This window comes from Synchiropus splendidus, chromosome 13, assembly GCF_027744825.2.
Source record: "Synchiropus splendidus isolate RoL2022-P1 chromosome 13, RoL_Sspl_1.0, whole genome shotgun sequence".
NCBI lineage: Eukaryota > Metazoa > Chordata > Actinopteri > Syngnathiformes > Callionymidae > Synchiropus > Synchiropus splendidus.
In genome coordinates this window covers 6,938,275-6,953,342 of record NC_071346.1, presented here as the reverse complement: position 1 = coordinate 6,953,342, position 15,068 = coordinate 6,938,275, and the positions used below count along the sequence as shown (strand labels likewise).

Sequence of the window (15,068 nt, the reverse complement as noted above, 5' to 3'; positions counted from 1 at the left end):
TTCAGCTCCCTGCGGCCCCGGCTTATCCAGACAATGATGAATGAAGCCATCGTTCATGTCCATGTGGGCTTACACACTTCAGTCAAGACTCTTAGAAACATCTGGCTGATAAGTGACTTCTCTCTGCTGCTGTTTGCTTTCATAATAGTCATGCGAAAAAATCTGATTTTCGTTCATATATTTGGTCCTAGTTGTTTGCGTTGCTGGAGCTAGACATGCGCCGAGCGCCCGACCGGCCACTCTGTCAGCAGCTTCCACACACTATTGATTTTTCTGCACCACTCGCTTTAATGAACAGCCAATCGTGCAAGGTTTATCTATCACATATACACCGAGGGTCGAATGCCAGCACACACACATACAGTGTCGCGGCTCGGGTTGAAATAACGGCTGATATTTGTCAAGACATAGCGTGGCCTTGACTGGTGCGACGGATGCGTCGGCCTGATGGACATTAAATGTCACACTCGGTTGATTTTAGCATCAGATGTCAGCAAGATTCTGACTTCAGGGATTTGCCAAATTTATCGTGAATCCATAAATCGAGACCATGTTGTGGACGGCATCATTTTGTGTTGGTCCTTGAGCAGCCGCCGTGATGATCGGCAGAGCTTGAGATGCCTCTGTGCCTCGGGCTAACCGTAGCAAAGCTATTGATTTCCACTCATTGTACCGTGTAAACAAAAACCCGTGCGTGTGCGCACATACAAACAACACCCCCCCCCCTCTGTAGTGCCAGAGCAGGCGGGCGGGACAAAGAACCCCACAGCCCAGCTTTCACAAACCCACTGCACAAGTGGTGCTTTTCAAAGACCTTAGGTTCCTCTAATGAGCAGTTCAGGAGTGAAACACATGGTGCTGCCTCAATTGATATGGAAATACTTAAAGACCACACACGTCCAAATTTAGGCCGTGAATGGCGGCGATCGCGGCGCTCTGAGGGAGGTCCGCTGGTTTCTGTTGATGGTGGCTAACGTCTGAAGTTCTCACACCGGCCTATGGTCCAAGACGCGCTTTACATATGGTCGCCATGGCAACGGCGACTGTGAGTGGATGACAGCTCTGAACCTCCAGCGTTTGATCTCTTGTGAAAGAGACCAAACGTGGAACGGATCTACAGCATTTGTGCTCAGACTGGCAGATGTGGAGCAGGTTCTTACCTTGAATCATTCATACTAACAAGATAACCTATTAGTGATTGGCATGCGAGACCATTTAAGAGCGAGTCTTCTTTGTCACTGCTATAAATGTAGTAGAATAATAAAATAAAAAAGTATTTAATTTTTTTTTTATTAAAGAAAAAAAAAATATATATATATTTTAATATTTTTACTTTAAAAAGTACATAATACAAAATTATATATATATACATTTTTATTTATTTTAAAAAAAAAAAGATAATTCTGCCTTCGCATCAACTCTGAAGTCATTCCAAATCCGCATCATGGCGAACAAAAAGAACCCGATCAGCAGAATGATCAGCTCTAAGGCAAAAACTTTTCATCAGCGTTCAAGCTTGAATTAACACATTGTTTATCCTCGCCACAGTTAATCCTGCCTCTAAAAAACGTGGTGTTTAATCTCCTGTTTTTGTTTTAGTAGACTAATTAAATCACGTTCCATAATTTGAATCCCCCACCCCTTCCCCACCCCCTCCCGAATTTGTCCGTCTCAGTGGTAGCGGAGCCCTGCGTGACAAACCCGTGTCTGCACGGAGGAAAGTGCCTTCCTCAGGGGACGGGCTACAGCTGCTACTGCCCACAAGGGTTCACCGGGGAGAACTGTGAGATTGGTAAGTGATGCTTCCACACACACACACAAAAACACTTGCACAACCAAGGCACTTTCTTGTGTAAACTGACACAACGATCCGACTTATAGTGGGGCCAGAAGTCTGAGCTGTCCATCAAGTTTAGAGAGAAGCGTAAACGTGGAGGCAGGGGTCAAAGGTTAGACGCAGACTGTAAGATGCAGGTCATATTTGCTACAAGGTCAGACTTCAGGAATCTCTCAAGTGGACAGCAATAACCCGACTATTGACCTCATTCTTCATGAAACCGAATGTTCAATCCATAATCCATGTCAAACAACGCGTCCCATCAAACTGCTTCCTTCAGCTCAGCAGTAACATTCACCGCTGCTATCATTTGTTGAAAACATTTAGACCATGATCTGTTATTGAGTTCAACCTCTAGAAAATAAGCAAATAAATAAAACAATAATAAAAAAACAAATCATAATGAGATATTTATTTTGTTTTCTTTTTGCATTATTGATTCATTGAATAAGTAATTAAAATATTTAAATTAAAAAGACGTGTTTATTTTGGATTGTCCTCAACTAATAGACTCAAACCCATCGTATCATCATTCAATAATGTTTTCCATCCACTGAAATTTATTAAATTCTCTTGGTTTTTAAACAGGAATCACTTCTCAATTTTAAAAACAGCTTTAAGACAGTCTGACTTTCATCAGCTTTGGCTTGATATTATCTGGTTATCTCTGCGTCTGACCTCCAATGGCGCAGTTTATCTTGAAGGCCTTGAGAAATCATAGCTCCTGATGGTAACTATACAGTTTTATCATTCACTCCAGTCGTCCGTAAATGAGCCTCGACGCAAGCCGCCAGTTTCCACGGCAGAACTTTGCTATGTGGCACCTGGATATGGAGATTTAAGTGTTCCAGTTTGTCTGCTGACACACTTATCTCATCAGGCTGCCTCATGCCTCAAGGAAATGATCACTCAGATTAAAAGCCGCCGCAGAGCTTCCTCCACGCTGTCTCCATTCACGAGTGAACACCTTAATACGTAGCGAGTTCCAGGTGGTTTCCGTTCAGAGGCGGACGGCGGCGTTGACAGGCAGCAGCTTAGACAGCGGCCCGCCTGGAGGTTTCCTGTGGATTTGCAGAATTTGCCGTATTATCTCTCAGAGGAGTCGCTGCACTTTGCATAATGGATGAGATGGACGAGTGGCGCCGGCGTTCCTTCACGGGCAAACCTTTGAGTTTTAATAAGTGTGGAAGTTGGTGTGTTGTGATAGCTCACACCTGAAGTGAGGGATCGCTCTAGGATGGAATCAGAAGCCGCACGCTAGGATCAAACGTTTCTCTTTGAGATTTCATCTGAAAAAACAGAACATTCTTGGCGACCAATCCAGGGTGTCTCTCACCTTTGGTAGTGCTAATGCAGAGGAGAATAAGGGGGCCATTGAGAGAAGTAATAAACAAGATCATTTATCAAAAATCCAAACTTAACTTCAATCAGAACACAAAAAGGTCTTTATTTCTGCAGCACACACTGAACTTTTTCTCTTTCTGGAGGCAGAATAACCCGGAGTGGTAGAAGATTTCATGCCCTCCATTTGCAAAGTGATACTCTATTGATCCCTGCAGAAAAATGTTCCTGCTGACCGTGTTTTCCTTCCGCGGCGAGGTCAGGGAGATCGGCTGGCTGCAGCTCCCCTCAGAGCTGGACGTGTTGTTGCTGGCAGGTTGGCTGTCTGAGAAAATGCGAGCTGGATTTATATTTGTCGGAGGCTTTGAAGAAGAAACAAACCAATCTGTTGTCTGATTTCTTTACATGGAGGCTTCTGCCGGAGTAGACAATGAGGCAGAGACAAAAGAAGAAATTAGACACGAGCTTTAATCTGGACACCAGAGAGGCGTCAGCACTGTCTAAGTCTGAGAGGAAATGAGGACAAGGAGGGAATCTAAAGGAGATTAGGCTCTGAGTATTGTACTCATGTCCTCTTTATCATGATACATCGCCCACCAGCATATTCACTCTTAAAACCAGTGACAAGCTGATAATGCCCTGGTGCTCGGTATGCAGCCTGCATCTGCTTCTATTCACAATGGACTGCCAGTGAGGTCCATGGATGAGGTGAGGACATGAAGAGATGGAGTCTGGGAGACTTGGAGTCTAGGCGGAGGTGGAGGAGCCTGTGCCTTCTCAGGATCATATCCACATTCATATTTTTATTGTGTAGATTTAAAACCATTTACAATGGCTTTCTTTTTAACATAACAATTGAGTGCGAAGTGCCTTTTCGAATGATGTTTAATATTGAGTAATGCTTTGTTAAGTATAAAATATTACTGTGTAATTTCTGTAAATGTTTGGAATATTTACATGGTGTTACTGATCACCTTATTGATGAAAATGTTTTTTTTAATTTTTGTATATGTTTTTACATTTTATAAATTAGCTTTTTATTATTTGTCACATTTAGTTTTATTTACTTTTTCATTGCAAATAAAGACACATTTCTTTAAACATTTGTAATATTAATATTTTCATTTTATTTTTAAATGATTTAATGTTTTTTTTCTTTTTCTCTCTATATAAATACGTATTTAATAATTTAAAAATAAAACAAAAACATAAATATGAAAAATGTATTTTATAATATTATATGTACATGTATTTATTATTTATTATTTATTACTATTTTTTTTTCTTTTTTCCCCTTGCCTCAGTCTTGTTTCCAAATACAAGGATTACCTCACGTAATCCTTGATAAATTATGTTCATTGGTTTTCAGGACAATGATGATAATATATTTTCCTGTTTCTGTCTAATTATTTTTATTTAATTTCATTCTATTTCATCTATCAAATGAAATATTAAATTGCAACTGAACTGTTGCTGTTTTGAACTTGCTGAGTGTTAGTATCTACACAATAGTGTAGCACAACGTCCAGCTGCCATGTTTCAAACATGTATGATGTTAAATGTATTCAGACTGCTGCCTTTCCTCCGTGCAGATGTTGATGACTGCCAGTCAGAGCCGTGTGAAAACGGAGGCACATGCATTGACAAGATCGATTCCTTCCTGTGTCTGTGTCTGCCGAGCTACGGCGGGGACACCTGTGAAAAAGGTGAGAGCCGCCCCTGACATGTTGACGCAGAAATGAAGCGCATCCAATTCAAGCTCTAAAGAAACAGATATGTTGCTGTATAATGAAAGCAACCTGTCATGTAACAGGTGTTTAAGTGCAGACGCCTGACTCAGGATGTAACACTGTAAGCGCAGCTCCAAACAAGTGCGTGGGATGTGGACAGGAGCTGGCATTTCTTGACGGATTCTTTGGGATTTGATGAACAAACTGAGAGTTCTGTGAGCAGGGGAGACAGAAAAAAAATGATGAGTGTGCGCACCAAAAAGAGGATCCATGAGTGTGTGAGTGGGCCTGCATGCGCAATGAGGATGAATGAACATCTAACCTTTGCTGTTAAAGAGAGATCCACGGGCCTCGCTGCGATTAATGAATAGCAATTGAGCAGCGATCCGACCACGTGTGCTGGGACTTGAAAGTAATCCTCTCCAGACACCAAAGTTTGGCTCTCACCTCTTCATTACGCCGCCTCCTTCATTAATAATTAATTTAACTGTGGGAATGCGAAACTCTCATCTCGCCAGACAACAATGACACGGGTACAGAAGATCAGGGTTCAATTCCTTGGCACAGCAAGAGGCTCTAATCCCTGCTCGCCTCGGATAAAATGTCATCTCATGTAATGGAATCTGCCAGAAGACAGATGCTTCCGCGTTTACTGAAATGTCACTTCTGTAGAGTCTTTTAGGTCGGTCTGTATTGGTCCCTCATCTCTTCTAGCTGCGGCAAAGGGAACTTTTATTTTGGTGGAATGTATTTGTTTTATCCATGTTTACTCTACCATAAATTCTGGACAATAGAGCGTAGAATATTAGCCCCGTTCCTCTAAATTTAAAAAGGAAAATAGATCTTGTTCATACATAAGCTGCACTGGTCGATAAGCCGCCATTGCAGCGGTGCTGTCTGCACCGTAGAAAGGTCAGTGGTGCTTTACAGTGCATGAGAATCACTTCTAAAAAAAACAGGGTCCAGCATGGAGACTGACTCTTGAGTTCATGAACTTGAATCATGAACTCCTCACATCGGTTATTGACATTAAAGCACTCTAAATGTGCAGTTTTCACCCACGTGTCCAACGTTCCGACACCACAGCCGGTATCAGCTGCTGCTTCTCATCTCCGTTCCTCCCGGAGATCGGCTCTGTGGGCGGAGCTGCGGACACTCTGCGAAAACAGCGTATTTAAAGCGTCAATAAATGTCAATAAAACACCTGTTAAGCCATTGGTTGGATGTGACAAGACTCAATATTTTGGCAGCATGACGCTCTTTATGCCTTTGAAAAGCCATATATAAGCCACGTCGCTGTATAAGCTTCAGGGTTTAGACTGTGAGCAAAACTAGCGGCTCATAGTCTGGAAATTACAGTGTACTGTTGTCGCATATTTAAGATAACAAAGAAGCCAGAAGTAGAGTATCTTCTCAACATTGCATCAGCATTGATCCATGGAGCCTAAAGTTGGTGCTGTCCGTATTTTCCTTTTCGCACACAGACATTGAAGGCTGCGAACATGGCTGGATGAAGTTCCACGGCCACTGCTACAGGTAGGACTCAGCATCTGGTCCCATCATGCATTGCGGTCTTCATCGTTCTGGTGTTGTCCCACAGATACTTCACGCGCAGACACACCTGGGAGGACGCAGAGAAGGACTGCAGAGAGCACAGCGCACACTTGACCAGCGTCATCTCCTCCTCTGAGCAGGACTTCATCAACGGTACGTAAGAACCATGCGCTGACCTTGACTTTGCAAACCAGCTAAAAGTCACTTCCAGATTAGTCGCTATTTGAGGCTTCATTTCTTTTTTTTTGGCTGGTGCTCCGCTCTCCTGAGAAAAGAGAAAAGAAGGCTCCTACACTCTCAGCCTCACTGCGTCAAGTTTCCAGTTTCTTCACTAGACAGAGACTGTGATAGCGCAAATATTTCTTTTTCTTTTTAAAGGAACCACAAATGGCCCTGGGCCTGACTTTAGCAATACATACTACGTTTCTCGAGGTGCTGAGTTGGTGGTGTGTTTCAGGTCTGGGCCACGACAACGCATGGATCGGACTGAACGACCGCACGGTGGAGGACGACTTCCAATGGACCGACAGCAACGACCTGGTGAGTCACCTCTCTCCACTCCGTCTGGTGAAACGTGAGAAAACCATATTGAATTGTCCACACACTGGTGTGTGACCGCGTAAATGTCAGACAGCAGCACTTAGGCCGCACTCCGGACGCGGAGATGACAGGTTGTTGGTTCCGCTGTTGCCGGGCAACAAGTGAGGCTGACGCTGTGTCGTGGCCACTGCGCAGGTGTATGAGAACTGGAGGGAGAGCCAGCCGGATAACTTCTTCGCGGGTGGCGAGGACTGCGTGGTGACCATCGCTCACGAGGACGGCAAGTGGAACGACGTGCCCTGCAACTACAACCTGCCCTACATCTGCAAGAAAGGAACAGGTATTCAAGATTCAAGAGAAGACGCTTCTCCTCCCAGACTCACAGTGGGTCAGCACTTTTTCTCACTTGAGGCGCGATGACCCTGGAGTGGACCCAGTGCTGCTATTTCAAACCTCCGATCGATTTCTCAGAAGTGATATCCATCTCTCTCCTCCCATTATTGCCAGTCTATTTTCCTCTGGGTTTACTTGAAACAAACTCATGCGCAGCTTATTGCCAATTACCGCCATGTTCGCCGGGAAGCCTCCATGTGCCGAGCATGTTGTTGTCCGTTAGTGTGACCCGAATAAGCCAGAGTGTCGATCTGGTGAGTTGTTGAGTCAAAATTGACTGATGCCAAGGGAGAGCTGATAGTTGCCGTGATGGAGTTGCGCCCTCTAGAGGAAGCTTACTGAGCTTACACGCTTTAGCTGTTCTTTATCTGACTCAAAAAATATTTTACTGGAGACAAAAAGGCTTTTAAAATCTATAAATGTCTGAAGGGTTTGAACTCCAGTTGGAACAGACATGAGCTGCGTCGAAGAGCAGCTGAGAATCCTAAAATAAAATGGCATTGATCTGCTGCAAACTTTGGAAGGCTAAATATAGTAGTCTGTCCTTTGATTCCAGCGCGACTGTTGTCTCCAGAATGACTAAAAATAAACGTTAAAATCGCCTACTTTTTCTTGTGATGATTGACAGTTCTGTGTGGGACCCCGCCCGCTGTGGAAAACGCCCATCTTGTTGGACGTCGGAGGTCGCACTACGACATCCATGCTGTGGTGCGTTACCAGTGTTCCGAAGGGTTCTACCAGCGCCACATCCCCACCACGCGCTGCCGGGCCGACGGGACGTGGGAACGCCCCCGGATCGTCTGCACCAAGTGTAAGAAGGACAGGCTAGTTAGTGGAGGAACACCTGTGGGAGAGTGTCCTTAGCGTGTCAAACGTGAGGCCCGGGGACCAAACCCGGCCTGCAAAGTCATTCTAGGTGGCCCACAAGAGCTTTTGAACACCAGTAGTTAGCTAATATCTAAGAGTGAATTTTGAACTATTCAAAAAAGTTTTTATTGTTCGACAGGAAAAAATAGATTTTTTGGCCCCTTGTGTAAGTCAACCTTCGAGCCGCTCATCTGTCCTCCTGCTTTCTTCTAGCCCGACGCTCCCACCGATACCGCCGCCACCACCACAACCAGCGCCGCGAGCGCCGCAGCCACAGGCGACACGGAGGAGCCGGGCACAAGGCGGAGGAGGAGGCACACAGCTACTACTGAACCAAATACACTACCAGTCTGCTATGCCGAGGTGCTACACATGGCCCATAAAAGACAGTAGAAGACACCGCCACACTCCTCTTTCCGTTTCTGCTTGTCCTCGACTTTAGCGTGACTCCTGAAGAATAACAATATCTTCCTCTAATGTTCACTTTATCTCACAGATTTTGGGTGTATTGACGCTTACTTTCCTTGAACAAAGGTCCATGCGAACACTAACATTTACTAACCTAACCTAACAGTGCAGTGCTGCCTCTTGATCTTGACCCCGCCCCCTAATGTGTGTGTGCGAGTGTGAGTGTGTGCGCGAGTGCTGAGTCACTTTTTGTGCTACAGTGTTGCAACATGACATCCATCTAGTATTCTGTTTACAAAGCACAGATGTAAAATGATGCAAGCAAGCGTCCGTCCCCCTGGTAACCGTGGTAACCCTAAGCTTTTTGTATCGATAGCTGCCCCCCCTCGCCCTGAAATCGACTCTGTTTTATTCTACTGACATGCTTTTTTTCTAATATTTGCTGTTTTTTGTGTAATGTTACTATTTATTATGAATTATGGACTAGTGGAAAAGCTTTTATCTTTTAATGCGGAGCGTCATCGCAGCATTTTTTTAATCAATCCCAGAGTAAATCAATGGTTTGATCGCCTCTAATCTACGTATCGTAAATGTTGTGGTGTTTGTCGTCGGCCGATCATTAACCAATAGCGGGATCTGGTCCAGTCTAATAGATTCCTCGTCGTGAAGCTAATCGATCGAAGGTGGAGGAGATTTTTTTTTCTTTTTTTTTCTTCAAAATAACCTTCTGATTGTACCTAAATTGCCGAGTAGACTCTCCGATCTTTGCACGACGACTTTTAGATGATGGCTAGAATGTTTTCTTTGGTCAATTTGATACCCGAGCGCTCACCACTTTTTGTGTTCTTTTTGACGGTTGGTTCAGCTGTTGTGTTTCATTCTTAATAAAGAGAGAAAAAATAAGACCTGTTTCTGTTTTGTTGGTTTGTAGTTCACGCCTGAGTGAGCGCGCCACAACCCTCTAATATCAAGTTGTGTAACAGGAGATGTGTCACATGACAGTCAGGGTTCACCTTTTATCAGTGAAACAAGCTCAGCGGCAGAAACTGGGGCAGTAGAAGCAAGAGTCGCCGTGATGACATCGTCCTCTGTATTCACCTCTGACCAGCCAAGCCGGACAACACTCAGTTTCAGCTGAGAGCAGACTGAAGCAAACCATTTTATCTTCAAAGCTATAAAAGCTGAGAGCCCCTACTGTCGCAGTGCCACTCGTTTCCAACAGAGGGCAGCAGTGTAGCGCAGCTCATGTGAGCAGTACACGGTAAACGACGAAAAAACCTAGTTAAAACTACAACGATAATAAGAGTGAAATAATAATGCTAATAAAGTAGTGATGTGACTGTGAAATGCAGCACACGTCCATAGAACAGTTGCTTAAATAAAGATGATTGCAATAATAAAAACAACAAAAAATCGACAATAGTTGAATTAATATTTCTAAAATATGTATATAGGGATATTAATATAAGCAGAATAATTTTGACAATAATGTAAGTTCTAAATTTTAATACAATAATAATAATGAATGACAACAACAATAGTCAAATGCAATGTGCACCCTCAAATCAAAGGTGTGTGTTTCTCCTGGGTTCCACTTGTAACTATAAATGTCTTGTATAGTATTCTATGTCCAGTGTTCGTTACGACAATTTGCTTATTTCATATTGTGAATATTTTCTGAAATTTCAATTTCACTGTTACTTCGCTAACAAGCAACAGGGTGGTCATAAACAAGTGGTGTGACTGTGATGCATTTTAATGTTACATTTTACTTTAATAGTTTAAATAAAATGCCATTAAACATAAAATTAATTCAAGTACTTCAATATATTTTATTCAGCACATTAAAATACCCACCTCCAGTAGAAAACACAGTGACTCCACGCAGGTCACTCACACACCGACATGTCGGTCATTCGTGCATCAACGAAATACAATTTACAGCATGAACATTGACCTCTTTATCAGCCTTCAGTCAACACTGGCTGCTCAGATCTGTGAGATATAAACTGGTGAGATTTTCAGTACCAACGTGATGAAACAGATGCTTCTGTAGTAGATTGAATCAGTTTTCGTGGTGTGATCTGATCCACGCCGGGGTCCAAAGGTCCATGCAGGAGTGTGAGGTTTGAGCTCTGGTCTGTATATCTGGTTGTTCAAGTAGACAAGGGTTTAGTTTTTCTTCTTCTCCGCGCTGGTCTGGCCCTTGGGCACGGTCTTCATGAAGTAGGCGGGGCTGTAGCGGCAGCGCAGGGCGAGCAGAGTCGGCGCAGCAGCCAGGATCAGGTTGAGCGTCATGACAGGCCACCATTTGTCCGACGGGACTCTGTAGGTAAATGAAGTTCTGGAGTGGAGAGAAGCTCCCATGTGGCACCACTGGGTCTGCAGGAGGAGTCGGTTAATTATACACTCAAACCTGTCAGATTTAAAGTACAGGTGAAGAAGCTACCTGCGCCATGGCTCCCGCAACGAGAAGGGTCCAGTCCAGCATCCAGCTGCAGCCCGGAGTCCTGAGTCCATAGATGAGGGCGGCCAGGAGCGGCAGGGCGTAGAAGAAATGCACCAACATCTTGAGGACAAACACAGCCATGAGACTCATAACATACTGGCCCATCCTTTTTACCCACCATTACTCTAGGGAAGCCCACAGGGTCTTTGAGGTAGGGCTCGTACTGGTACACGTAGGTGAAGCAGGCATCCAGGGGACAGTCCAGCACCACCTGCAGGAGAGTTGTGTCAGTGCTACAGCCTCAACACATGCAAGACAAGCTAGTGCTCACCAAGGCTCTGAAGGCTGAGAAGGCTGCAGCTCCCAGCAGCAGCACAGAGAGAAGCAGGTCGACAGGTCGCGACAGAAGACTCTTCCTTTGGTCGGCCAGTATCTAGGAACATCAGAGACAGTATTCTGTAAGCACTGAGCCCAGCTAGGAATGAACTTAACACAATAAAGTTTTAGAAATCAGGTTTAACCATATCATATTTCTAACCAGTACTTTAACCAGTATGTGTCATGTTCATTGTATGAAAGAATAAATGAAAGGAAAATATGTATTTTACATAATCAGTAAAGATATAATTCATGCATTTTTCTCTCAAATATTCTTGGCATATTATTAATCAGTTCACAAAGCTACAGAAAATTGTCTATAAATAATGGGAAATAGTGGGAAGTTAAATGTATAGAATTTGTGTGAACACAGATGAATGCATGTATGAAATATTAATCGTTTTTGCGCAGTGAGTTTACTCATAATGTTGTTAAACCTTTTATTGCCCATTAAAATAATGGTTTAAATCTATATAAAACATAACAATATTGAGAGGGGAAAAAATGTCAAAAAATATTAATCTATAACAACTGAATTATGAATCATTTACTATAAATTACTGGCTGATATGATGCAAAAACACATGAATTTGTAGTTTATTATTATTATAATAAATAACAATAATAAGTAATAAATGTTATATAATATTTTTACCATTTTAATCTAAGGTGTGAGGACAATAATAAAAATATCTACAACAACAACAAAACAATGATAATACATTACATAAATAATCAGTCAAACAGAACAATGAAAAATAACCAAATATTTATTGTTTCTACTGTACAGAAATGACTAGGAATAACTGCAGCCAAACACAAACTGAGTGAGAACCTTGCCATCATCAGACTTCCAATGTACCTTGTCTGCTGGGACGACTGGCAGCTCCCTGGGTCGGCTGAGGAGCACGGCTGCAGCCCAGAAAGGCACCAAGAAGAAGGGTGTGTTCCTCCAAAAAGCAGGTTTGAGGTTTGTCGCGTGTTTACCTGGAACATTAAACAATCATTGTAACATTTTAGTTTTGCATAACAAAGTCAGTTCCCACGTACCAATGATGACTCCAGGGATCAGAACAATCTGGTGAGCAATGGAAGACCCTGCCCACAGCAGGCCCAAACTCCGGTAGGACTTCCTGTGCAGTCAGAACTCATTAACAGCCAGCACTCGGGCCAGTGTGATGGTGATGTCACGACCTACCCTCGGAACATTTGGTGGATGATGGTGAGGAAGAGGACAAAGTGAACGACACCTTCCCAGTATGACATCATCACAGCGTAGGCGCTGCCAAGGTGCGGCTCCCCCTGTAGACACGACCGCGTCACGTCACGTCGAATATCACAACTGGCTTCAGTGAGTTTGTCACCATCTTCAAGTAGAAGTCCATGAAGCCGGAGATGAAGCCATCCTGCTCCAACGCGTTGGTCAAGCCCACCACGCAGGTGAAGGAGAACTCTGCAAATACTGCAGCAGACAGACGCTGCTCTTAAACAAAGCTCTCATCTCCATCACTCATGGCTTTTACCATAAAATAAAGGATCCACCGTCTTCTTGTGTTGAACAGTGAGGAGCAGAACCAGCAGAACTGATCCCAGTACCACCATCCCCATTCCCAGGATGGGAAGAGGCCTGTGGTGAGGAGGAGACCAAAACATCTGCATGAGAATACGACTGGGCCTCTGCAGACTCATTTATAGAACATGACTCGTGAACTGGTCACAAGCATGTTCTTGATGCTGAAGCTACATGGATAACATGGGACTCTGGAATAAGTTGAGGATGATGACATGACTACAAATGATCATTTTAAATGCCCCACCCAGAACTGAAACCAGAATCAAGTCATACTCTCATTGCTGTTTAATTTATTATCAAGACTATGTGTGACCAGCTATTACAAGGAACTGGATGAACTGGACGAAGTTGGACTGACATTATTGAAGAAATAAGGCAGATGGAGCACTTGAGACTGAAAACTGCGTTGTACACAAAAAGATGGAACATATTTCAGCAAAGAAATCCAACCTTATCGCAAAAGTTATTGTAATATCCCCAGTGTTTTTCTGTGTCTGTATTTTATTGTATTTTTATTTTATTGCACTCTGTCTTTTCTTACATGTTATAACCACTGTATATATCATTTTCAGTCATAATGTCTGTACTTTGTGAAATGTAAAATTTGAAAAATAAACAGTAAAGAAAGAAAAAAGTAAATGTGTGACCAGAATGTGCCGAGGTATTAAATACTGCCAGTCAAGTGGGCGAATTTTATTTGAAAAAAAAAAAAATGGAACAATACATTCCATTAAAATGACATTACGCGAGTGTTAGGGACACATTTGTCTTACAATGGGATATTCAAGCCTCTTCATTCCTCATTTCTGACTGTCAAAAAGAACAACAAAACAAAGAAAAACTACTATAAAACTTCGTTGAGTGGATGCAAGCTAAAGGGCAAACCTAGTTGTAAACAGAAAATTCAGTTTTTGTCCAGACTTAATTTCTGTGAAAGCGACCGACAACATTTAAAAAGCAGGGTAAAGGAGCAACACTTACTCTTGAAGCACAGGAAAGTTGTTCATGCAGTATAAAACTCCAGGTGCCAAGAGCGACAGCAGAAACACGTTGACTTCCACCGGCAGCCTCATTTTCCACGTTCAAGTCTGGAGCTTTCTAGTGTGAAATGTGGCTTTCACTGGATCTAAACGCCCTCGGCGGCAGAGGAGCGGGCCATGCTGGAGGTGGGTGTCTTCTCCAAAAGCTGCTGGGATGATAAATGAAGGAGTGTCTGGACGTCTTTTGACCTGGAGTCCAAATGCTGCTCTGGCGTCTCGCGGCACTTGTCAAAGTTCAACCAGGCCGCCATGACACATGACGTCAGCATTACGCCAAGGCAGAGTGGTCCTGCTAAAAGATAGCTTCCTTTTTATATGTAACATTTCCTGTGTGGCGTAAATGATTTAAACGTAATTTAGAAATGTATACTTTTGTGTATACTTTCATATGAATTTAATAAATCCTTCGATGTACATTTTTAAATTTGCCAATACTGTCACCTGGTGGCCAACTAGGAAAGTGTTTTGGAATAAAGTGCTGACAGAAAAAATTAAATAAAATAAACAATAAAGGCTGTTCCTGTGACTGGAGGATCCGGTCTGGATGGACCGTAGCCTCCTGCCAGAGGGAAGAGGAACAAACAGTCCATGACCGGGGGAGAAGGGTCGGCTCTGATCCGACTTGCACGTCTCTGGGTCCTGGAGACATACAGGTCCTGAAGAGGTGGCAGGCTGCAACCCGTCACCTTCTCAGCTGCAGTCTGCTCTTGTCCCTGGAGATGGCGCTGTTCTACCAGACAGTGACGGAGGAGGAGAGGATGGACTGGGTGATGGCTGTGTAGAACTCCACCAGCAACTTCGTCGGCAGTCGTAGTTTTCGTAGCTGTCTCAAGAAGAACACTCTCTGCTGGGCCTTCCTGATGAGGGACCTGATGGTTGGCTCCCATTTGAGGTCATCAGTGATGGTGGGTCCTAGGAAGCAGAAGGAGTCTACAATAGGAATGGGTGAACCAGCCAA

The 15,068-nt window shown here is 43.5% G+C and overlaps 2 protein-coding genes across 2 annotated transcripts in view; one reads left to right on the top strand and one right to left on the bottom strand.

Moving 5' to 3' along the window:
* The window catches only part of LOC128769909 (neurocan core protein-like), a 34,600-nt gene extending 25,041 nt beyond the window's left edge, over positions 1 to 9,559 (top strand). Inside the window, exons 13-20 of the mRNA XM_053883979.1 lie at positions 1,676 to 1,792; positions 4,771 to 4,884; positions 6,393 to 6,444; positions 6,509 to 6,615; positions 6,920 to 7,002; positions 7,198 to 7,342; positions 8,024 to 8,206; positions 8,476 to 9,559. Coding sequence (XP_053739954.1) covers positions 1,676 to 1,792; positions 4,771 to 4,884; positions 6,393 to 6,444; positions 6,509 to 6,615; positions 6,920 to 7,002; positions 7,198 to 7,342; positions 8,024 to 8,206; positions 8,476 to 8,594 — 920 coding nt within the window. The 3' untranslated portion in view covers positions 8,595 to 9,559. The remainder of the gene's footprint in view (positions 1 to 1,675; positions 1,793 to 4,770; positions 4,885 to 6,392; positions 6,445 to 6,508; positions 6,616 to 6,919; positions 7,003 to 7,197; positions 7,343 to 8,023; positions 8,207 to 8,475) is intronic.
* A 792-nt stretch (positions 9,560 to 10,351) lies between these two features.
* On the bottom strand, positions 10,352 to 14,306 carry tm6sf2a (transmembrane 6 superfamily member 2a). Its single transcript, XM_053883652.1, has 10 exons — positions 14,052 to 14,306; positions 13,021 to 13,124; positions 12,862 to 12,959; positions 12,696 to 12,799; positions 12,548 to 12,630; positions 12,360 to 12,484; positions 11,451 to 11,552; positions 11,298 to 11,390; positions 11,120 to 11,239; positions 10,352 to 11,052 (listed from the first exon to the last, which is right to left on the bottom strand). Exons 1-10 carry the CDS (start codon positions 14,141 to 14,143, stop codon positions 10,843 to 10,845), a joined length of 1,131 nt encoding a protein of 376 aa, XP_053739627.1. The 5' UTR covers positions 14,144 to 14,306; the 3' UTR covers positions 10,352 to 10,842.
* Between the last annotated feature and the right edge of the window lie 762 nt (positions 14,307 to 15,068).